Source organism: Aotus nancymaae, unplaced genomic scaffold (genome assembly GCF_030222135.1).
Source record: "Aotus nancymaae isolate 86718 unplaced genomic scaffold, 86718_ANA_hifiasm-v0.15.2.pri h1tg000003l, whole genome shotgun sequence".
Taxonomy (NCBI): Eukaryota; Metazoa; Chordata; class Mammalia; order Primates; family Aotidae; genus Aotus; species Aotus nancymaae.
Genome location: NW_026988414.1, coordinates 76790308 through 76815308, shown reverse-complemented (window position 1 = coordinate 76815308; position 25001 = coordinate 76790308). Strand labels below are relative to the sequence as shown.

The 25001-nt window shown below is 44.6% G+C and overlaps 2 protein-coding genes across 9 annotated transcripts in view; both read right to left on the bottom strand.

Moving 5' to 3' along the window:
- Positions 1 to 2455: 2455 nt before the first annotated feature.
- PSMA4 (proteasome 20S subunit alpha 4) lies at positions 2456 to 11803 on the bottom strand. 2 transcript variants are annotated; one of them, XM_064383049.1, is made up of 9 exons: positions 11686 to 11803; positions 10345 to 10370; positions 10063 to 10105; positions 9664 to 9826; positions 7781 to 7858; positions 7388 to 7476; positions 6590 to 6720; positions 5049 to 5172; positions 2456 to 2917 (listed from the first exon to the last, which is right to left on the bottom strand). In XM_064383049.1, the coding sequence occupies exons 2-9, from the start codon at positions 10345 to 10347 to the stop codon at positions 2763 to 2765; spliced, it is 786 nt and encodes a 261-aa protein (XP_064239119.1). In that variant the 5' UTR covers positions 10348 to 10370; positions 11686 to 11803; the 3' UTR covers positions 2456 to 2762. The 2 variants fall into 2 exon arrangements, with proteins under 2 accessions (XP_064239119.1, XP_064239127.1); XM_064383057.1 differs by lacking the exon at positions 11686 to 11803 and adding an exon at positions 10964 to 11388.
- Positions 11804 to 16155: 4352 nt separating this feature from the next.
- The window catches only part of HYKK (hydroxylysine kinase), a 30496-nt gene continuing 21650 nt past the window's right edge, over positions 16156 to 25001 (bottom strand). For 4 of the 7 annotated variants that reach the window (XM_012457727.3, XM_012457725.3, XM_012457729.3 and 1 more), the window contains exon 5: positions 17620 to 21014. In XM_012457727.3, the coding sequence (XP_012313150.2) occupies positions 20554 to 21014 (461 nt within the window). In that variant the 3' untranslated portion in view covers positions 17620 to 20553. Of the gene's footprint in view, positions 17039 to 17619; positions 21015 to 23424; positions 24973 to 25001 lie in introns of those variants that run through there. The other 3 variants (XM_012457732.2, XM_064383043.1, XM_064383039.1) reach the window with 3 other exon arrangements.

Below are 25001 nucleotides of genomic sequence, written 5' to 3'. Positions count from 1 at the left end.
CCAGCTGAGGTCGAACAAAGTGACGCTCTGCAGTTTCAGCTCTCACGCTATAAATGTGTTCTTGCAGTAAACTTGTGCCATTTATTTTCGCACTTTTCTTAGTGATTTTACTTTTTTTTTTTTTTTTTTTTTGAGACGGAGTTTTGCTCTTGTTAGCCAGGCTGGAGTGCAATGGCACGATCTCGGCTCACCGCAACCTCCGCCTCCTGGGTTCAGGCAATTCTCCTGCCTCAACCTCCTGAGTAGCTGGGATTACAGGCACGCGCCACCATGCCCAGCTAATTTTTTGTATTTTTAGTAGAGACGGGGGTTCACCATGTTGACCAGGATGGTCTCGATCTCTTGACCTCGTGATCCACCCGCCTCGGCCTCCCAAAGTGCTGGGATTACAGGCTTGAGCCACCGCGCCCGGCAGTGATTTTACTATTTAAAATGGCACCCAGGTGTAGTGCTGAAGTGCTGTTTAACGTTCCTAAGCACAAGAGGGCTGTGATGTCACCACTGTGGGAGGTTGAGGCAGGAGGATCGCGTGAATCCGGGAGTTCGAGACCAGCATGGGAAACATAGTGAGATCTTCCCTACTCGCTGTCTCTACAAAAAAAATACTGTTTAGTATTGTTCGTAAGCATAAGAGGGCTGTGATATCAGCACTTTGGGAGGTCAAGGCAGGAAGACTGAGCCTGCAGTGAACTACGATCACACCATGGCACTCCAGCCTGGGTGACAGAGCAAGACCCAGTCTCAAAAAACAAAACAAAAATTCAGGTAAAGAGCTGTTGGCTCAGTTCTATGTTAATGAATCCACAATATACATTACATACATTAAATAAGGGGTCTTTAAGTAGTAACACACAAAAAACAGGTTATGTACTGATCCGTTGATAAAAATGTGACCAGTGGCTTTTAGGACTCTAACCCAGTACGTCCCCTAGGCACAAAAGTTCAGTATTTGCTAATTTAGTTTTTGTGGTGACTTTTTAGAACATAACTACCAAAAATAACAAGAACCAGCTGTACAGAGTAAAAGAGTAATTTAGAAGTTCAAAAAGTGCTGGAAACAGGGCTCGGAAATACCTTAGCCTGTACAGATAACTGCAGGAAGCGGCATTCTTTTTTTTTTTTTTTGAGATGGAGTTTTGCTCTGTCGCCAGCCTGGAGTGCAGTGGCGCAATCTCGGCTCACTGCAACCTCCGCCTCCTGGGTTCAAGTGATTCTTCCGCCTCAGCAGCCTCCCGAGTAGCTGGGATTACAGGTGTGTGCCACCACACCCGGCTAATTTTTGCATTTTTAGTAAAGACAGGGTTTCACCGTGGCCAGATGGTCTCGATCTCTTGACCTCATGATCCACCCGCCTCGGCCTCCCAAAGTGCTGGAATTACAGGCGAGAGCCACCACGCCCGGCCCGAAGCTGCATTCTTTAAGAAAATCGACAATGAAGAATTAGGCTGGGATACCATATTTGATTGACAACAGCTGAGAGAATGGCTCAACGCGTGGGTTCTCATCCTGGCTGATGGAAATCACTTGAAGAGTTTAAGAAATGTTACTATCTGGGTTCCACCACAGAGCTTGAGTTGATATGGCATTACAAGTTGCAAAAGCTTGCTAGGTGATTCTAAACTAATGTGTAACAAAAACTTCTGAAAGCTTTATTTAGCATTCCTAAGAATCACAAACAGAGCTTGTTAAGAGATTACTGGGGCCGGGTGCGGTGGCTTACACCTGTAATCCCAGCACTTTGGGAGGCCAAGGCGGGGGGATCACGAGGTCAAGAGATCAAGACCATCCTGGTCAACATGGTGAAACCCCATCTCTACTAAAAAAAAAAACAAAAAATTAGCTGGGCATGGTGGCGCATGCCTGTAGTCCCAACTACTCAAGAGGCTGAGGCAGGAGAAGTGCCTGAACCCAGGAGGCGAAGGTTGCGGTGAGCCGAGATCGCGCCATTGCACTCCAGCCTGGGTAACAAGAGCGAAACTTGGTCTCAAAAAAAAAAAAAAAAAAAAAAAAAGAGATTACTGGGTTCCACCCTCAGAGGTATTAATGAAGTAGATCTGGGATGGAACAGGTGATGCTCAAGCCCCATGGCTACACGTTAAGTAGCACTGCCCTGTATCACTTCTATCATGAAGCCACAGAACGCAAAGGAACTCAGGTTGGACAAAGCCCAGCAACGGAGCCAACAGTGTAACTGTTCTCATCTCTGTTTCACTTTTCCTCTGTGGTCTTAACGTCTTCTACACCTCATCTTCCACGCAGCTTGGTGGACAGCCTCAGTCCTACCTGCGAGAGCCTCATCTCCACACATCACTCCTGGCTTTGCTCAGCCCACGTGTTCATTCTCGAATCAATCCTTGGAGACAGAGATGAATAGCCTGGCCAGCCTGACGAATGTGCCCATCTTTGTGAAAGGAGTGTAAGCCACAGCGCATAAAGCATGGAAAGAAGACACTCGCCCTGTCAGTTTTGTATATTTAACAATTACTGCTACAGAGAATTTATTCCTTCATTTCCATTTTCCAAATTTTATTCCAAAAAAAGGGGATGTGCGTGGAAGATTAAGATGTCCACGGAAAGTAATCCTCATCATTACAATAAAGTATGCAACTGAACAGAAACGACAAGGACCCAATTCAGTATGGAACGTCCTATCTTCCCACTGCACCAATTTAAAAGAGTCAAAGCCTCCTTAGTGTGGAAGAGTAGGACAGCTTTTACACTGAAACGGTGCCCCAAAAGAGTAACCGGATCTCCGATTTCGTCTATTTATCCTTCTCTTTCTGTTCTTTTTCTTTCTTCTCACGCTCAGCTTTAGCTTCTTCTTCCTCATGTTTTTTGATCAACTGTTCCACTTCTTTTTGTTTGAGAACTCTGATTACCGTCTTTCCATTCTCTCTTGTTAGCGTTGCGATTTCCACTAAAAACAAACACATACGTTTATGTGTATTGCAGGCAGGCAGGCACACTTAGCAGAGAAACTTAACAGGCACGCACGGTTTCTGTCCACTACATCATTTAAACCCTAGTTCAGCACTCTCCTATGTTTTATGCTTAATATTATTATTCCCTTTTATGAGAACAAAATACCTTTGATCTTGTAACGTTTTAATTACAATTTTTGCTTAAATAGCTTCACCTCACCCATCACAACTTTCTTAGCAGCCATTTTGTCACTCCCTTAGAAAAACTATAATGGACCAATTGCAATTGCTGGCCTGCTACCAGCTGGGCTGATCAGAAGGAAGCACAATTTCAGCCAGAATCTTCAACTGGTAATAACAGATTATTTTTTATGGACTTTGCAAGTATTTAAAAAAAAAAAAAAAAAAGCTGGGCACGGTGGCTCAAGCCTGTAATCCCAGCACTTTGGGAGGCCGAGGCGGGCAGATCATGAGGTCAGGAGATTGAGACCATCCTGGCTAACACGGTGAAACCCCATCTCTACTAAAAATACAAAAAAATTAGCCGGGCATGACGGCGGGCACCTGTAGTCCCAGCTACTTAGGAGGCTGAGGGAGGAGAATTACTTGAACCCGGGAGGCGGAGATTGCAGTGAACTGAGATCACGCCACTGCACTCCAGCCTGGGTGACACAGAGTGAGACTCTGTCTCAAAAACAAAACAAAACAAAAAAAAGACATGAAATGGCAGGAAAAGCAGACTAATACCTAAAGGGGAAGGAATTGTTTTGTACCAGGGAAATTGAGTAGTGTCTCCCTAAAATTGGGTGGAAGAAGACAACAGAGGGCAATCTGCATGTAAATGGCATTTTCTTTTTTTTTTTGTTGAGATGGAGTTGCGCTCTTGTTGCCCAGGCTGGCGTGCAATGGCACGATCTTGGCTCACTGCAACTTCTGCCTCCCAGGTTCAAGCAATTCTCCTGCCTCAGCCTCCCAAATATCTGGGATTACAGGCGCGCACCACCATGCCTGGCTAATTTTTTGTATTTTTACTACAGACGAGGTTTCACCATGTTGGCCAGGCTGGTCTCAAACTCCTGACCTTAGGTAATCCACCCACCTTGATCTCCCAAAGTTCTGGAGTTACAGGTGTGAGCCACCACGCCTGGCCATAAGTGGCATTTTCTAAGGAACACCAGGAGCTAAACTGTCCTAATCAAAAATGACATGTTAATTTACCATAATTTCTTAAAAACATTTAGAAATATTCTTTTTTTTTTTTTTTGAGATGGAGTCTCTGTCACCCAGGCTGGAGTGCAGTGGTGCAATCTCAACTCACTATAGCCTCCGCCTCCCAGGTTCAAGTGATTCTCCTGCCTCAGCCACCCGAGTAGCTCGGATTACAGGTGTGCGCCACCACGTCAGGCTAATTTTTGTATTTTAGAAGTAGAGACAGGGCTTCACCATGTTGGCCAGGCTGGTCTTGAACTCCTGGCCTCAGGTGATCTGCCCACCTTGGCCTCCCAAAGTGTTGGAGTTATAGGCATGAGCCACCACACCCAGTTGAAATATTCTTTTTTTGAAACAGAGTTTCGCTCTTGCCGCCCAGGCTGGAGTGCAATGTTGCGATCTCGTCTTGGCTCACTGCAACCTCCGCCTTCCGGGTTCAAGTGATTCTCCTGCGTCAGCCTCCCGAGTAGCTGAGATTACAGGTACGCGCTACCACGCCCAGCTAATTTTTTGTACTTTTAGTAGACACAGGGTTTCTCCACGTTGGTCAGGCTGGTCTCGAACTCCCAACCTCAGGTGATCTGCCCACCTCAGCCTCCCAAAGTGCTGGGATTATAGGCGTGAGCCACCGCACCTGGACTGAAATATTGAACAAAGCATTTGGAATTGCTAACATAAACTTAAAATAAGAGATTAGTAGATTCAAAAGAATAGGAGACGGTATCACAACCCATGTAAATGTTGTATCTCTGGTAAAGAATACCAAACCTATGCACAATAAGTAAGCCCTAGTGTCCTCAGTGAGAAGACAGGGATAACATCACCTAATTCATAAGGCTGCTGTTTCAATGAACTAGGATAACATGTTAAAACCTAACTCACTCAGTCTAACGAATTAAAGGAGAGGACATGAATTACCTTTCTCAGCAGACAGTTTACTAACATCCATGGTCTTATTTAGCACTTTGATAGCTAAAGCCAGTGCTGACTTCAACGTCATTTCTCCTTCTTTGTAGTCTTGTTTCAACATTGACACAGCCGCCTATAAAACATGAATCAACACAGAATTTTAAGTTTTTACATTTTTTAGAAACATGAATTGGTCTAGAAAGAAAATGCCTAAATAATTATTATAATGATTATTATTTGAGATGGAGGTTCGCTCTTGTTGCCCAGGCTGGAGTGCAATAACGCGATCTTGGCTCACTGCAACCTACGCCTCCCAGGTTCAAGCAAGTCTCCTGCGCAGCCTCCCAAGTAGCTGGGATTACAGGCATGCACCACCACACCCAGCTAATTTTGTATCTTTAGTAGCGACAGGGTTTCTCCGTGTTGGTCAGGCTGGCCTCGAACTCCTGATCTCAACTGATCTGCCTGCTTTGACCTCCCAAAGTGCTGGGATTACAGGCGGGAGCCACCACACCCACCCTGAATTATTATTGGCATTACAGGTATAAACTTTTTTTTTTTTTTTTAGACACAGGGGCTCACTCTGTTGCCCAGGCTGGAGTGTGGTGGCGTGATCTCAGTTCACTGTATCCTCAGCCTCCCCAGGCTCAGGTGATCCTCCTCCCACCTTGGCCTCCCAGGTAGCTAGGATTACAGGCACACACCACAGCACCCAGCTAATTTTTGTATTTTTTGTAGACATGGGGTTTTGCCATGTCGCCCAGGCTGGTCTCAAACTCGTGGGCTCAAGCGATTTACCTGCCTCAGCCTCCTAAAGTGTTGAGATTACAGGCATGAGCCACCATGCCTGGCCCATATAAAGAATTTTGATGACAGGCAAGGCAAACACAGCACGAGGTGAGAGGAGGGGGTACTGATGCTCTATAAAGTACCTCAGTCTCCCAAGGGGTCTGCCATAGAATTCAGGGGATCTGTAAACTAGGTTGTGAAACAAAATTACAACTTCTAATTTCACAACCCTTAATTGAAAACTGGCATTTAGGCCAGGCGTGGTGGCTCACGCCTGTAATCCCAGCACTTTGGGAGGCCTAGGCAGGTGGATCACGAGGTCAAGAGATCGAGACCATCCTGGTAAACATGGTGAAACCCTGTCTCTACTAAAAATACAAAAAATTAGCTGGGCACGATGGCGTGTGCCTGTAATCCCAGCTGCTCAGGAGGCTGAGGCAGGAGAATTTCCTGAACCCAGGAGGTGGAAATTGCGGTGAGCCGAGATGGCGCCATTGCACTCCAGCCTGGGTAACAAGAGCGAAACTCCATCTCAAAAAAAAAAAAAAAAAAAATTGGCATTTAATTATTAATGTAGTTAACAAACCCCAGTATATTAGCTAGACCAGCAATTCTGTCACCAACAGAAATCACAAATATGTCCATATCACATTAAGGTTGTTGTAGCTTTCGTAAAATATTGTTTACGTTCATCACCACTGCAAAATTATGGCAGTTATTAGACCTTCTGCTAGATTTTATAGCACAACAAAAATACTCACAGCGCTATTATTTCCAATGCATGTGGCCTTCCATCCCCCGTAATTCCCACTAGGGTCACTCTGATAGAGCTGAAAGCCATAATGCTTATCCCAGCCAATGTAGAGCAATGAAACACCAAACGGACGTTTTCCTTTAACAAAGAAAAAAAGCCAAATACATCAATAATCTAAATTTAGTATCACTAGAGTTCCTTGAGCTCAGTGAATGTAGCTAAACCCTTCTCTGTGAACTTAAGCATTCATAAACTGTTTTGTATTCTGGTACCATAGATAAGCTCTATTACAAATTCCACTTCTGTTTCTACGATTTGGACACAGCCAGGAGAGGGAACAGACAGAGGACCAGGGCTGAATTTCATTATTATGTAAACAGCAGTTAGCTTCCAGACTTGAAAATGTTATCTCGGACTTTACATATCCTATTAATAAAACTATGGTAATTTATATGGTGGAGGAAACAGGTTCACTCATGAAATAAGAATGCAGGGATTTCTAGTGTTCCACGCCACTGAGATTAATATAGTCAACCGTAACATGTTAGTTTCAAATAGCCAGAAGGATATGGAAGGCTCCCAACACAAAGAAGAGTTTGAGATGATGAATGTGCCAATTATCCTGATCTGATCATTGTATGTCCTGAAACATTATGTACCCTATGAATATATATAATTATTATTTGCCAATTTAGAAAGTTTAAAACAAAAGGGTCTATTTTTCAATTTTTTACTACCTCAAAAATGTTATAAGTCATAAAATGTCTTAACTTTTTGGAATAAAATTTTCAAAAAAATTAAGTACCTCCAAATTGTGTATAAGCTTGTTTGATGTCACACAGTGCTGTAACCAACTGCTCACAAGGTATTGGCTCCTGATACTGTAATAAATACCTAGGATAAAGAGATCGGCACATTAGTTTTCTCTAAAACACAGACAGACTCTAAGGTAAATGCTCTCTGAAAAGCAATCTTGCCATTCGGACAACCTAACAGTCATTTGTAATTTGAAGGGGAGGGAACAAGTCAACATCCGAATATTCTCATAGTAAATAACATTTTGTTAAGTTTGGTTAAAAAAAAAATCTGTAATTTTCAATTAAAATATTTTTAATGACTTTACTCTGCAAAAGTGAGCTCTCCTTAGAAACATCAAAACTGATTTCTTTATCATCAGTTATGCTATTTATGACCATACCTTTGAGCAATGAGCCTTAGTTCATTAGTCAGAACATTAGCATCAGAAGTTATGCCTGCCACACTGCAAGCCATGTCCCTTAAAGAAAAAAAGATATTGATCTGTAAGCAGGCAAGACATTTGTGAGGAGCGCTACAAGTATTAAAAAGCATAGAGTTCTGTAAGATATTTACTACACTTGCTTCACAGCAGCTACTGCCTTCAGAAAAATCCTACAAAAGTTTTATTTTTGTAGGAGACATTTACTTGATGTCATTCAACATCAAAGATAAACCAATGTACCCTTAAGTTCTTTAGAAGATGCATTTATCATTACCACCCAGTGAATAGGGTAACAGAATCAACGCCAAGAAGCTAAAGTAAATCTCAAGATTTAGCAACAAAGAATAAAAAGACAGGCCGGCCACAGTGGCTCACACCTGTCATCCCAGCACTTTGGGAGGCCAAGGTAGACGGAGGGCTTGTGCCCAGGAGTTCAAGAACAGCCTGGGCAACATGGTGAAATCCCATCTTAACAAAAAATAAAGGGGCCAGGTGCGGTGGTTCATGCCTGTAATCCAAGCACTTTGGAGGCCAAGGCAGGTGGATCATCTGAGGTCGGGAGTTCAAGACCAGCCTGACCAACATGGTAAAACCCCGTCTTTAAAAATAAATAAATAAAATAAAAAATAAAAAATAAAAAACTAACTGGGTGCGGCGGTGCGCACCTATAGTCCCAGCTACTTGGGAGGCTGAGGTGGGAGGATCACTTGAGCCCAGGAGGCAGAGGTTGCAGTGAGCCAAGATGGCATCACTGTACTCCACCCTGGGTAACAGAGGAAGAATCTGTCTCGGGAAAAAAGATTTTGCTAGACAGACAGACTGCTCTTGAGTAGTATTCATTTCCTAAGGCCTGGCTTGACAGAGGTGACAGGGGACAATGACAGGAGGGTTTAAAGCCTGTCTAGGAAGCACAGGACTATGCTCCTATTAGAGGTGTATTTCTTCCCCCCTCCTTTTTTTTTTTTTAAGACGGGGTTTCACCATGTTGGTCAGGCTGGTCTTGAACTCCCGACCTCAGGTGATCCGCCCGCCTTGGCCTCCAAAGTGTTTGGATTACAGGCGTGCGCCACCACGCCCGGCCGTATTTCCTCTTTTTTTTGCTCATTTCCTGAGGGCTGTCCTGGCTTTCTTATAGTAGAGACTTGCGCTGTGACTATGCCTAGCCATGCCTGCCAGCTGTTGAGTGGGCCCATGAGAGGCTCTCTGGAGGGGTGACACCACTTTGAACAAGTGTATCAAAAGGCCCTGATAATCAGCATTTACCAAGCCCACCACTGAAGGGAAAGGCTCTAATTAGCACGGCCAGCTCTCCATGAGCTGCAAAGTTCTGCAAATCCAAACATAACAAAATTCTCACAAAGTGTACAAGGTAGTCTGGGAGGCTTGTTCTTTAGTAAGATTCAGTATAGTGCAACAAAATCCTGCACAGCTATTCTAAACAATACTTTGAGGACCTACTATATGCCAAGCACTATACTATTTTATTTCATTCATTTTATTTCATTAAACTGCCACAACCACTTTGGGAGGCTCTGAGGCCCAAAGAAATAATTGGTGCAAGGTCACACAGCCTGTATGGGTGAAGCCCGGACTTGAACCCAAATCTCTGTGACTAAGTCTGTACTCTTATCATTACACAATGCTGGCTTCTCCACTAACTGTTTGCTCTGCACTTAAAAGGAGTAACACCTGGTACCAGGCCTCAAAGAGCTTTCAAGCAAAATAAAGGCACAACTTCAATTCTACCACATCACAGGGAAGAGCCCTCCCAAATTACATAGCTCCCACTTATGTGAGAAAGTGAGATATTTTTTAAAACTCTTTCCTAAAATCTCACTTACTCATTGAGTTTATAAATTTTTTCAGAAAAAAAGACTTCATCAAGAAGCTTGTGGATGTTGCGTCTCTCTGCTGCAAGCAAAACACCATCATTTGCTAAAATTCCCAAACAGGTGCCTGCATGTCCAATCGCTTCCATGGCATATTCAACTTGGTATAAGCGACCTGCAAAACAAAAGCAGTGAGAAGCCAAGACTCTCCTCTGTGCTGTCGCATCACTGGCCCAAAAGAAATCAGCAATGAAGCAAGCTAGAAACAAAAGTCCCACTTTTACTGTTGTAGGGTATAATCAATCTGGTGACCATAATTGCTTCAAAGAACAAAAGGGAGGAACTTTGCAACTACAAAAGTTTGTACATTTTTTTTTAAACTTGAGGCAGATTAAACAATTTCTATTTTACCTTCTGGAGAAAATATAGTGGTCCTGGAGTCATATCTTCGAGACTGCAAAGTAAAAACACACAAGTGATTCCTAGCCACTGAAAGTAAGCCAGCTCCTGCAAGCCTACAAATCATCTTACAGAACCTATCCCGGCATACAAAGTTCAATGGCTGAGAGGAAACTGACAAGAAAGAAGGCGCCATCCCACAGCTTTTCTTCCATTTCAATTTTCCCACACAAGCCTGTAAGCTGCGTACAACAATACTATTTATCAGGCAACGGTTTATTGGCATTAACTCACCATGTTTTCTGAACTTTATATAGTTCCTGTAAAAAGAAAATCAGATCATTATTAAAATAAGATTCACAAATTAAAAAGCATTTGCTGACTTTACAAATCTGTTTTATTTACTCCCTTTATTCAGCTAAGTGTCAGGCATTATGCTAGATGCTGGAATACCAAAATGTGTAAAACCAATTCCCGTCCTGAAAAGCTAATACTGGCAGTTAGGTGACAGAGGCAGACACAGATTACAATGTGGAAAGAGGAACCGAGGGTAGGGTGGGAAAAGGGATGAAGAAAAATCAAGAAAGTATTTTTTGAGAAACCGATACAGAAAATGAAAGTAAATCAAGAGACAGGAGGGGCAGAAAAAATGCCAAGAACCCTTGGGTATAAGAGAAAGAACAGGGGAAGAAAGAGGGGAAGGGCATTCCAGACGGCGCAGAAAGTATGAACAAAGGATACTGAGGCAGGATAACTTAGTGGGCATGAGACAAACTGCTGATCTTTGAAAAAATATATAAATAAGAGCTAAGCGACTACCCAAATCACGCGGAGCCTTGAATGCCAAGTGAAGAGGCTTAGGCCTTCTCCAGAGAGTGATCTGGGTCCTGAACTTGGGGCTGAAGGCGGTTACCTTGGGCAACGTGAGTACCATTCGTGCAAAAGACAACACTGGGTGCGCAGCGTTATTTGGTGGAAAAGCCTCAGTCCAAAGCCCACATCCCAAATACTGGAATACAGGAAATGAAGACTGGAATGAAATCCCGGAGATCTCGCGTGCCCACGTGAAAACTGAGTTTCACGTCCCAGCCAAGGGGCTCCTCTGAATGATTCCCAAAGGACGGAGGAACTGACGGCGTTTTAAATGATCACTCAGGCTGGTGAGGCCGAGAGCAGCGAACTGGCTGAGATAGCTGCAATAGGAAGGTGCAAAGGAAGGACGGCCCAGAGCAGGGAGGCAGGGAGGACGCAGACACTCGCCGGGGGCTTCCGATTCCAGCGCAACTTTCTGTTGTCTCCACACGGGACGCCGGCACAGCACGATCGTGAGTTCACCGGCACCGGGAGCGCGACTTTCACGCACCGAACTCCCGGGGACGGAAGCCGGCCCGACCCCTCGATCCCGCCCACAGACCCGCGCCCTCGGCCCGCCCCCTCGCCGGGCCCCGCGTCCAGATTCGGCACCGGGAAGCCCCCGACGCGGCCGGCCCGTCACCGAGGAGGCGGTGCAGAGTCATCCTGCCCACGGCTCCCCGGCGGCGGCTGCAGCCGAGACCGACCGGCTCGCCGTTCGCGAGCCCCGCCCGAGGAGCGAGCGGCCAAGCTTCTGCGGGCCCCCAGGGGGCAAACGCTCACCAGAGGGAAGACCCTGAAGACTTGTGACGTCCACGGAGCCCCTAACTCCGCGGGAGAAAAATCACCAGCGCTGCCAGACTGTCCGCTGCTAATATGGCCCCCGCACATGCGCAGAACGTCCTGGAAGGGGCGGGATGGCTGAGGACGCGGAAGTCCTCCTTGCAGGGCGGAGCGAGAAGCCTTGGCCCTCGTGGGAGCTGGGGCGCGGGAGCCTGCAGCAGGTGGAGGGGTTACTGTGCCGTGGTGAGGAGGGCACTAAGTCCGTAGCCAACCAGAGTGGAATTGCTGTGTAGCTAATTTCCTTCTCCTACTCTTGGGGCTCTACTTTCACTTTCTCTTGACTATTCAGACCTAGGATAACGCATCGTGTGGACCTGCCTCTTAACTGCTGTCATGCCTGTCCTGTTTCCCAAAAGGGTTCCAACCACATCAGACTTTACCCGTCTCATCATCTCCCTTTTTCATTCTGGCTTCCACGGTTACTGCTGATGCATACATTTTTGGACATATCAATTATGATGAGGAAGGCTGGGCGTGGTGGCTCACGCCTGTAATCCCAGCACTTTGGGAGGCCAAGGTGGGTGGATCACCCAGTCTGGTCAATATGGTGAAACCCCGTCTCTACTAAAAATACAAAAATTAGCTGGGCGTGGTGGCCGGCGCCTGTAATTCCAGCTACTCCGGAGGCTGAGGCACAAGAATCACTTGAATTCGGGAGGTGGAGATTGCAGTGAGCTGAGAGTGTGCCACTTTACTCCAGCTTGGGCTGGAGTAAAGAGTGGGACTCCGTCTCAAAAAAAAAAAAAGTAAAAGAAAGAAAAATGATGATGAGGGCCAGCACGGTGACCAATGCCTGTAATTCCACCACTTTGGGAGGCTGAGGCAGGAGGATGGCTTGAAGCTAGGAGTTTGAGGCTGCAATGAGGTATGATTGCACCACTGCACTCCAGCCTGGGTGACAGATAAAGACTATGGCTCTAAAAATTAAATTTAGAAAAATTATGATCACGTTCACACTTTGTTTTTATTTATATTTTTTTTATGTTTTTAAGACAGGGTTTCACCATGTTGGTCAGCCTGGTCTTGAACTCCTGACCTTAGGTGATCCGCCGCCTTGGCCTCCAAAGTGCTTGGATTACAGGTGTGAGCCACCATGCCCGGCCAGGTTCACACTTTGGGGAGAATTTTCACCTTGGTCTCTTTCTCTGCTTTTCACCAGTCAGAAAGGATTTCTCTGACCAGCATAGTTAAAGCAATACCCTACCATCAGCATATACTCGCAGCATTTTATCTTCTTTACTGAAGCTGTCACGCTTGTTCATGTGTTCATTTTCCATCGCTCCACCCTCTTGCTCATTCTGCCTCTGTCCCTATGTAAACTATCTACTATTCATGTTTAGGTTTTTTCAGGCTAGAAGGTTGAGTAGATCTGGGTTCATATGAAGTCATCTGCTCACAACCTCTCCCAGAAAGCAGCCCATTGGGCAGAATCTGCCATCTTCATGTTGGGTGCAAAATTGTTGGGGGATCTGGGCTTTGAAAAGGAGATAGCTTAGAAGTAAGTTGCATTTTGAGATCTTGCCTACCGTCTCTGCTTTCCAAGCACACAGGGAAGCGAGCCAAGGCAAGGTGGCAGAGCCACATGCAGGTGGTGCTCTGAAAGCATCCTCAGGTGGTGTAACTTTTGGCGTCTCTGAGGGCCCCTGCCTGCCACCTTAGTTCATTCTGCACAATTCAGCAAACAGTAACTTTTTTTTTTGAGACAGAGTCTCACTTTGTTACCCAGGCTGGAGTGCAGTGGCACAATCTCAGCTCACTGTAACCTCCGCCTCCCTGGTTCAAGCAATTCTCCTGCCTCAGCCTCCCGAGTAGCTGGGATCACAGGTGCCCACCACCACACCCGGCTTATGTTTGGTCTTGAACTCCTGACCTCAGGTGATCCACCCACTTCGGCCTCCCAGAGTGCTGGGGTTACAGGTGTGAGCCACTGCGCCCAGCCGTGAACAGTAACTTTTAAGTGAGAGGTAGAATTTCTCAGGTGTAAAGAAGAGGGATTAGTTGAGAAAAAGGGCAAAAGGAGAATGAGTCTGACAAGTGTGGGTGACTGAGTAGTTCCGTCTGGCCTGAATGGAGGAAATAATACAGGGGGTAAAGAAGGGAAGGCATTTGAGGCCAAAGTGCAGAGTGCCTTCAATGCCAGAATTTGTTTTGGTCAGTAATGGGAAGAGAGGATTAAAGTGATGTTTTTGGATAATGAGCCCTCAACATCTCTCATCCCGTATGTTTCCCTTAGAATGTGCCACTGATGGTTCTCATTGGGAGGTTCTGTGTCCCCTTATTCTGAATCTGGGTGAGCCTGTGACTACAATGGAAGTTGTAGGTAACCCCCAGTATAGGCACCAGGGAGGGAGAGCTAAGCAGAATCCTGGCACAATTAAGATCTGGAGAATATTGGCTGGGCATGGTGGCTCATGCCTGTAATCCAAGCACTTTGGAGGCCATGGCGGGTGGATCACCTGAGGTCGGGAGTTCAAGACCAGCCTGACCAACATGGTGAAACCCTGTCTTTTTAAAACAAAAAAATTAAAAAGAAAAAAGAAAAAAGATCTGGAGAATATCTCAGTTTATAGTGTTACCACTCAGTTATTTCCATATATATATAAAACTATATCTTAGTTCATAATCGGAGGAATGCCTAGAGTAGATGCAATACTGAGCATGAATTAAGGAATAAGCAGCTTATCGTTGGAAGAATGCCTAGAGCAGACACAGTGCAGAGCATGATTTAAGGGAAAAACAGTTACACCAGGACAAGAATCCATGACCCAGGCGGCAGCGTTCAGTATCATAAAGATACCCGCTGTATGGCAAGCTTGGGGCAAGAGCCACTCCTCCTGATAAAGGAGTTGTAGGACTTTGCTCCAGTTCTTGTGGAAGGCTGCCCTCGGAACGGCAATCCACCTTGGTGACTGTGAACTTTATCAGCTCTTGTTACTGTGCTGCTCGAAAAACATTCCCCTATAGAACTCATTGGAAGCTGCCAGCAGGTGGCAGTAACCTTGACAGCTCTGTCACTGCTGTGTGACTTAAAGCATCCTCCTATATATCTTCTTAGTAGCTTGCCCATAGATAGAGGTATTGCACACTGCACCCTCTTCACTGCGCACAGCCCACCTCCATGCCTTGATGACCTAATGGGAATGGACTCCTTGCTGCACACTGTCCACCTCCCAGCCTAGGTGACCTAATGGGGGTGGACCCCTTGTTTTATTGCTCACGACCCTATCACTGTCCTTAAAGATGATTTCACTCACTGCCCTGCCCCCCTAACCTGTACACGATAAATACTCACGCTTCTGGACATTCGGGGCCTCGCCTGACTCTGCTCATAGGTAGCGTGGCCCCTCGAGCCCAGCTGCATTTTCCTTGTACTTCTGTATCCTGTCTCTTAATTTCTCGGATCCTGCGCCTCAGCACAGCATAAGGGACACCCCATGACCCTGTGGGCCATCAGCCCTACAGGAAGTGATATCACGTGACTTCAAAGAGCAAGTCACAAAAGATGATGTGATTCTGTCTTGTCCTCTTGGGATGGTTGTTCTTGGGACCCTGGCACTTTGCTGTGAGGAAGCAAAGACCACATGGAGAGATGTTTGGCCAACAGCCTAGATGAAGTCCCAGCGTCACCTGCCAGATAGGTGAGTGAAGATTTCTCCAGATGATTCCAGTACCCAGTTGTAACCAGGCAGCTTAGCTTCAAACTGCATTAAAAAAAAATTTCCATTTTTCCTTTGGTTTAAAGACATAACCTTGAAGCAAACTGCAGAAGGCTTTTACTAACTCCATCGCTCTGTTTCTCATCGTATATACTCCCTTCGCATTTATCCGTCCACTATTATCTAATTATGTGTCTTAGCAGTTCCAGGGGTCAATCCTGAGACACACAGACCAAGTCTGGAGACCCAGCTGCAAAGTTCCAGAGATTACTGCAAGGCAGCCAGTTAACAACCTGGCCATTGTTGAAACGACATAAGCCCGGGGTCCAGGTGGACCAGGACCCAAGATAGCCACCAGAACGAGACGCACAGACACTGTACTCAGCCCAATTCTTGCATGCCTTCCTTATCAAGTTTTCTCTTTTTAAACCCGTGCCTTCTCCCTAAAAACAGCAGCTGTTAATTTGGATAGGAATCCGACTGCTTTCCCTTCAGTAGTTTTGGTTAATAAGTTCTATCTCTCTACCAGACCTCACCCGTGTTAACTGGACTCTGTAAGAAGCGAGTGTTCGGTTACACAGTCAGAGTCTCTCGCAGGCATAAAATCTCTCCCAGCCTTCAAGTCTTCCCAGTGGAGGCCCCAGCACTGGGGAGCAGAGACAAACTGTCCCAGGGGCTGTATGAATTCATGACTGCCAGAAACCATAAGCTAATAAAATGATTGAAGTTTTTTTTTTCTTTTTGAGATGGAGCCTCACCCTGTCCCCCAGGCTGGAGCAATCTCTGCTCACTGCAACCTCCACCTCCTGGGTTTAAGTGATTCTCCTGCCTCAGCCTCCTGAGTAGGCTGGGATTACAGGCGCCTGCCACCACGCCCAGCTAATTTTTGTATTTTTAGTAGAGATGGGGTTTCGCCATTTTAGACAGGTTGGTCTTGAACTCCTGACCTCAGGTGATCTGCCCACCTTGTCCTCCCAAAGTGCTGGGATTATAGCCATGAGACACTGTGCCCAGCCTAAAATGATTGAAATTTAAGCCACAAGTTTTTTGGTCATCACACAGCAATATAAGTAACGAGAGTTTTTTTGTTTGTTTGTTTTTTCTTTGAGACAGAGTTTCGCTCTGTTGCCAGGCTGGAGTGGAGTGGCGTGATCTCGGCTCACTGCAACCTCCGCCTTGCGGGTTCAAGCGATTCTCCTGCCTCAGCCTCCTGAGTAGCTGGGACTATAGGCACACCACCACACTTGGCTAATTTTTGTATTTTTAGTAAACACAGGGTTTCACCATGTTGGCCAGGATAGTCTCAATCTCTTGACCTCGTGATCCGCCCACCTTGGCCTCCCAAAGTGCTGGGATTATAGGCGTGAGTAACCAGAGTTTTTATCTGCCTTATAACATGAAGTGCAGAGGTTAGGGAGACTAAGAACTGGAAAGTAAAGTTCTGCTGTAGTCCAGAGGGGTTACAAGTCTGGACAGAATTTGCCAGACATACGGTATCGCTTCCTGAATCTGGAATGGGTTTTCTCCATGTTGTTTGGGAGGACCAGGTCCTGGCACGTGTAGTGGTGTGTTCATTCTTACAGTTTATTCAACAGATCTTTACTGGGTCTTCTAGGGGCCTGGCATGGTGCTAGGTCCTGAAGGTAAAGGAAAAGAAATATTTAATTTATGCATTGTCTTAGGGTTTTCCAGAGAAACGGAATCAGTGGGCTGGATGGATGGATAGGTGGATAAACAGGAGGGGATTTATTATGGAAATAAGTTCTGGAGGCTCAGATGTCCCAAGATATGCTGTCTATAAGCTGAAGAACCAGTGAGGCCAGTGACGTGTTTCAGTCTGAGTGTAAAGGCTTGAGAACCAGAGGAGTGGATGGCGTAACTCTCAGACTGAGGCTGACTACCTGAGAACCTGAGGGGCCGCTGGTTAAGTCCTGGAGTTTGAAGGCCAAGAACCTGGAGTTTTGATATCCAAGGGTAAGAGAAGATGGCTGTCCCGGGAGAGACTGAATCCATCTTTCCTTTGTCTTCTTTTTCTATCCAGGCCCTCAACGGATTGGATGGTGCCCACCCACATTGGTGAGGGGGATCTTCCTTACTCAGCTACTGATTGAAATACCAGTCTCTTCTGGAAACTTCTGCACAGACATGCTCAGGAATAATACTGTACTACCTATCTCCGTTTCCCTCAATCAGGCAAGTTGACACCTAAAACGAACCATCACAGCCACCAAAGAGTTTATATAAACCACATGAAATTGATTGGACACAAGTTAGAACAAACACCGAATAGTAAAATATCAAAGTAATGCAGCATGTAAACATCAAAACAGTGGTCAGCAATATCTGCATTGGGAATATCCATGTGAGCAGGAGCAATCAAGAGGGAAATCTATAGAGTTTCATCAATTTCGAGGATGAACACTGGTCTGGAAATGAAACCCAAGCTTCAGTCCATTTTTCTGGTCCCCAGTTTTTAGTTTGAAAGGTCAACCTAGATAAAAACCACAATCCCTTAAATCTGAGAAACAAAAGTGCTTTCATGTGAATGATCTCATTTGTTCCTCCTAGTGTGTGTGTGTGTGTGTGTGTGTGTGTGTGTGTGTAGCAGGGACAGGAGAGGGAGAGAAAGTAGCATGGAACTTTGCGGTGGTGAAGAGCATGGTCTGCATCAGAAAGACCTGATTTAAGCCCTGGCTCTCTTTGAGCAAATCATTTTTACTTTTTCAGCTGCTATTTCCTTATCTGAAAATCCAGATTAATCATAACAGCACTTCTCTCATCGGTTTGTTGTAAAAATTAAGTGAGCTAATGTGGGTAAAATACTTTAGTGCCGAATAGATGTTGGCTTTTATCATATATTGTTAAAAACAACACAGGCCAGGTACGATAGTTCACGCCTGTAATCCTAGCGTTTAGGGAGGCCAAGGCAGGCAGATTGCTTGAGTTCAGGGGTTTGAGACCAGCCTGGGCAACATAGTGAGACCCTATCTCTACAAAAAAAATTAGCCAGGCATGGTGGCACATGCCTGTAGTCCCAACTACTCAAGAGGCTGAGGTGGGAGGATCGCTTAAGCCCAGGAGATAGAGGTTGCAGTGAGCTGTGATCATACCACTGCACTCCAGCCTGGGTGGCAGCAAACCTGTCTCAAAAAAGCAAACCAAAAAACCCAAAACAAAAAAAAAAACAGGAAAGACAGATTTCTAAAATTTGATGATTCTAAAAGTCAGTAAGGCTCACTGAATATAAGAGAGGCAAGCAAAAAATTACTCTAATATTCTGAGTTTGGGTAACCTGGAATATGCTTCGTTACTGAGTAAATATTTACTGAGTCCTATGTGCCATGCACTGTGTTAAGCACTTGGCACTATTCTCTTGTGAAATCTTCGCAATAAACTCAATTAATTCTGTGAGATAGGTATTACCCTAGTCTCCACAAAAAGTTAAAGAATTAGCTGGGCATGGTGGCACATGCCTGAAGTCCCAGCTACTAAGAAGGCTGAGGTGGGAGGATCAACTGAGCCCAGGAGGTTGAGGCTGCAGTGAAACCCTGCCTCAAAAAAAAAAAAAAAAAAAAAAGAATTAAATGAAAATGAGGGACAAAGAAGTGAAAAATGAACCGTATAAGACAATTTAGAGAAACATCTAGTTTGGGAAGACTAGGTAGATAAAAGGTAGGTAGACACACAGATGGAGATAGAGTCAATGCCTGTTCATATAGAGAGAGAAAACTATTGAGAGGGAATGGCCAGGGTTCTAGACCTGAATTCCCTGTAGAAAATGAGTAGTTGAAACCGTAAGAATAGTAAACAGCCAGCCGGGCTCGGTAGCTCACGCCTGTAATCCCAGCACTTTGGGAGGCCGAGGCAGGTGGATCACGAGGTCAAGAGTTCAAGACCAGCCTGGCCAACATGGTGAACTCCTGTCTCTACTAAAAGTACAAACATTAGCCAGGCGTGGTGGTGGTTACCTGTAATCCCAGCTACTTGGGAGGCTGATGCAGGAGAATCACTTGAACCTGGGAGGCAGAGGTTGTAGTGAGCTGAGATCACGCCACTGTATTCCAGCCTGGGCAACAGAGCGCGTCTCCATCTCAAAAAAAAAAAAAAAAAAAGAATAGTAAACAGCCATTTACTAAATCATGCTAAAGGAGACATGAAGAGAAATCAGTGAAGGAAACACAGTGAAATAACTTGAGCCAAGTATACAGTGAGCTTCAGTCTACCCAATCTACTTCACAGTCATACAAAAATAAGGAAATAATAGAGAATTTAAAAATCTATGCTTAAGGAGGTTCCTAGTATCAGTCTGAAAGTAACCATTATATTTAGGTAGCTCAGGGGTTAGTGGCCTTGCCTGGATGTCATTATTTGCTTCCTTTCAGTTCCAGGGTCTTCTGGCACCTACCTCTGGAGTTCTACTTTCGACTACCCTCTCAAACAAGTTAAAAATGTTCTCGAAGAATGCTGGCTGTGCTTTCTCCTACAGCATCTTAGTGTGTGCCTTCTCCATTCTTTCTTCTAGCACACATTTATTTTCAGATATTTTTAAAGCGCTCTCTGTGGGAAAGGCACTATGGTAGCAGGTGTGATAAGAAGGGATGAGGAGACAAAAGTGAGTTTTACATGGTCTCTGCTCTCAAACGGCTCTCGGGCAAGATGACTGCACAGCCACGATCCATTATACAAAGTGATGGGCCATGAAAATGACACAGTGCACTGGGATTCTAGAGAAAGGAGAGATGAGAGGAGGTTTCATAGAACTGGTAGTACGTTAGTTGGATCAGTATGTTATGTCCGGATATTTAAAATATGTCACTATATCTATCTACACATGTATATCATTTTTAAAGTTTAAAAAAGTCATTAATCTCAGGGCTGGAACAGATCTTGCAAGAGTATCTGATTCAGAATGGTATCATTATGCGTGTTTTATAGACATGGCAAGTGAGACTCTCAGAAAAATATGGTTGCTCATGGTACTTTGGTGAGTTTTAAAAAACCGGCATGAGATGGTTTGAAAATCTTAGGGTTTTCATGCGTCCTTAGTCAGAACTGATCCATTCCATCAATTGATTTTTAATTATGCAGCAAAATCCTTCCTAAAATTTGATTTGGTCCTATTTTAATTACCCAAGTTAGAGTGAACTTTTAGTCACACAGAGAACACAGGTTCATAGGATTTGGCAGTTTCAAACCAGATTGCTTCTACAGCTTTCTGACCCATGTCAAACATTTGCCGTAAGTGTTTCCAGCCAGTTTTTGCAGTAACCATGAGATAGTCTTTGTTCTCTGGGTGTAGCTGGCAAGAGTATGCAGCCATGACAAGCGACTGGCAAAAACGACTGCACACAAGTATAAACAAAGCACTCCTCTCTACCGCTGTCAGTGGGGCGACACTTTCAAACCCTGCAAGGACGTGACCTCCTACTTGTATAGGGCTCTTGCTTTCAATCATCATGTACATGATGGTAATTGCCACTTCAAACACATAGTAGCCGTAGCTCATGTCATCGAAGTCTAAAATCCCGGACACCCGATATTCAGCATCTCCAGAGGCTGAATTGCTGGGCTCCGTTAAAATATTGTGGTCATTAAGATCTCCGTGATTGATACCTGAAAGTAGAAAACCGTGTAAAAACAGTTATTGACTATCCCAGTTTATTCCTCTTCCATTTCTCTTTCACAGGCAAAACCATTCAGATAATTTGATAAGCAGTCAGAGATAAAGGGCCAGGCCCAATTTTTCTTGAAATAAAATAATTTCCTCTGAAAAGAATCAAAGCAGTTAATTTGGGATTGTTTTGGTTTTGCTTCTCATCAGTACAAGGCCAGAAGATGTAGACTGCAGTCACTGCAAATACCTGACTTTGGCTATTAGAAGAGTAACGGGAAAAGAACTGCTCATATCCAGAAATGTTTAAAAAGAATAGAAACATATTCATATTATTAGAAGAAGCAAAGAGCCCTAGAATGGGCCAGATGTACCTTTATTTTCATCTAGGATTTTATTTTATTTTTTTAATTTTTATTTTTTTGAGACGGAGTCGCACTCTGTTGCCCAGCTAGAGTACTGTGGCACAGTTTCGGCTCACTGCAACCTCCGTCTCCTGGGTTCAAGCAATTCCCCTGCCTCAGCTTCCTGAGTAGCTGGATTACAGGCGTGTACCCACCACACCCAGCTGATTTTTGTATTTTTAGTAGAGACGGAGTTTCACCATGTTGGCCAGGCTGGTCTTGAACTCCTGACCTCAAATGATCTACCCGCCTCAGCCTCCCAAAGTGCTGGGATTACAGGCCTGAGCCGCCGTGACCGGCCTCACCTAGGATTTTAAACAAAACTTTCTGATAACATGGTAATTCTAAATTTCCTGTTTTTTAGTTATTGAAATAAGTGGTGATAGTTTAAGTCAGTACTACGCAAAGTGCTGACTGCTGGGGTCTGTGGCCAGGGCTGCTCTACAAAATGTTACTAGTCTGCATGAGATAAGATCAGAGTGAAGAGTGTTTAGAAACTTTTATGGTGACATGACATCCAAGAGTGTGATCAGTGGCCTTGTCTCATTGAACGTAGCGTACAGGAGTTCAACTTTTGTCAAACTCCCGTGGTTAGCTGCATGTGGCACAAACTGTAAGCTAATCATGCACAGCAGGACCATATGCCAGACTGTAATGGGTTGAGGGAAAAACCCTACACTTATCTTTTACCATAGAGAGTCTAAGAAGCACTGATTTAAGCCACCGACTCAGGATTAGTAGGAGATGTAAGTGTCCATGAGCAGTGAAGTCCTGAGTCACACATGATATAAGATATCTAATTTTAACTTTTAAATATAGTGCTGACTTCTACATGACTTAGGAGTGTGTAAATCATGCTTAAGCAACGTAACATAGTAAGTGGCACACAGAAACAATATTATTGTACATCATAGATTTTAAACTACATATTTCTGAAATTAGGATATATTATACAATTGATTCAAAAATATATAAGACAGGCCGGGCGCGGTGGCTCAAGCCTGTAATCCCAGCACTTTGGAAGGCCAAGGCGGGTGGATCACGAGGTCAAGAGATCGAGACCATCCTGGTCAACATGGTGAAACCCCATCTCTACTAATACAAAAAATTAGCTGGGCATGGTGGCACGTGCCTGTAATCGCAGCTACTCAGGAGGCTGAGGCAGGAGAATTGCCTGAACCCAGGAGGCGGAGGTTGCGGTGAGCCGAGATCGCGCCATTGCACTCCAGCCTGGGTAACAAGAGCGAAACTCCGTCTCAAAAAAAAAAAAAAAAATATATATATATATATATATATATATATATAAGGCAAAATTTGACTGGGCACAGCGGCTCATGCCTATAATCCCAGCTACTAGGGAGGCCGAGGCATAAGAATCACTTGAACCCAGGAGGCGGAGGTTGCAGTGAGCGGAGATCATGCCACTGCACTCCAGCCTGGGCAACACAGTGAGACTCTGTCTTAAAAAAAAAAGGATTCAAACTGAATGCATTGGCTTATGCCTGTAATCCCAGCACTTTCAGAGGCTGATGTGGGAAGATCACTTGCAGCCAGGAGTTTGAGACAAGCCTGGGCAACATAGTGAGACTCCATCTCTACAAAAAAATAAAACATTTGCTGGGCATAGTGATGCATGCCTGTAGTCAGCTACAAAAAAAAAAAAAAAAATTTAACTCAGTAAGATTAAATAAAATTGAAAGTCCTATTCCTTAGTAGCACTAGCCACATTTCAAATGCTCATAGTCACGTAGGAGCTATTGAATTTAACAATGCAGATACAGAACATTTCCTTCATTGAAGAAAATCCTACTGGGCAGCACTAATATAAAGTATGTTCTCTGATCACAATGTAATTACAGTAGAAATCAACAATATAAAATATAACCAAAAAAGTTCATCACATTTTGGGGAACAGGATTTATACTTCTAAATACCCATGAGTAATAGTACAAAAAAAGTAGCCAGGCATGGTGGACACACCCATGGTCACAGCTACTCGGGTGGCTGAGGCAGCAGAATCATTTGAACCCAGGAAGTGGAGGTTGCAGTGAGCGGAGATTGCACCACTGCACTCCAGCCAGGGTGACAGAGTGAGACTCCAGTGAAAGAAAGAAAGAGAGAGAGAGGAGGGAGGGAGGGAGGGAGGGAGGTAGAGTGAGGGAATTTCATGGTGTGTGAATTACATCTCAATAAAGCTGTGAAAAATAACACGGGCCTGGTGTGGTTGCTCATGTAATCTTAGTGCTTTGGGAAGCCAAGGCAGCAGGATTGCTTGCGCCCAGGAGTTTGAGACCAGTCTGAACAACATAGAGAGACGCTATGTCTACAAAAATAAAAATATTCGCCATGCGTGATGGTGCATGGCTGTAGTCCCAGCTACTTGGGAGGCTGAGGTGGGAGGATCACTTGGGTCCAGGAGGTGGAGGCTGCAGCAGTGAGCTGTGATTGCACCACTGCACTCCAGCCTGGGTGACAGAGCAAGACTCTGCCCCAAAAAGAAAAAAAACATTTAAAATTATACATCCAAACATACCATACCATGAAAAGATAAGCCACAGAATGGGAGCAAATGTTTGTAACACATATAACTAGCAAAGGACTCATATCCAGAATATATTTAGCACTCCTACAAATCAATAAGAAAAAAATAATTTCAATAGAAAAACAGGCCAAAGACTTGATTTGGCACTCCTCAAGAATATATGTCAAATGGCCAGTAAATAGGGAAATGTATTTTTTTTTAAGATGAAGTTTCGCTCTTGTTGCCCAAGCTGGAGTGCAATGGCAGGATCTCAGCTCAATGCAACCTCTGTGTCCTGGGTTCAAGCGATTCTCCTGCCTCAGCCTCCTGAGTAGCTGGTATTACAGGCGTTAGCCACCATGCCCGGCTAATTTTTGTATTTTTAGTAGAGACAAGTTTCACCATGTTGGTCAGGCTGGTCTTGAACTCCTGATCTCAGCTGATCTGCCTGCCTCAGCCTTCCAAAGTGCTGGGATTACAGGTGTGAGCCACTGTGCCCTGCCAGGAAGATGTATTTGAAAACCATGATGTAATGATAAACTATTATGTACAAATCAGATTAAGAAAATGTTAAAAGTTTGACAACACCAGGGGTGTAGAACAATAAAAACTTTTACCCTCTGCTAGCTGTAGTATAAATTCACAGAACCACTTTTGAAAATATTGGTATTATCCAGTGAAGCTGAATATGGACATGTCCTATGACCTAGCAATCTTACCCCGAGGTAAACACTCAAAGACTAATGAACGTGTGCACGGACACTCGAGCATGTTCACGGCACCACTGTTCTTAATAGCCCCAAATAAGAGACAACCCAAGTATCTTTTAAGAGTAGAATAATGTGTGGTATATTCGTGAATACAATATTATAAAAGTTAACCAACTCTAGCCATATGCAATGACATGAAGAACTTACAAAAGTAGTATTGAGAAAAAAAGAAAAGAAAAGGGAAGACAAGTGTATACACTATGGAGAGGCAAGGCAGGGGCAGGGAGTCACATGGCCACTGCAGTCCTCCAGATCACAGGATCTCCTACGAAGTAAGAATGCGTAGAATTTGAC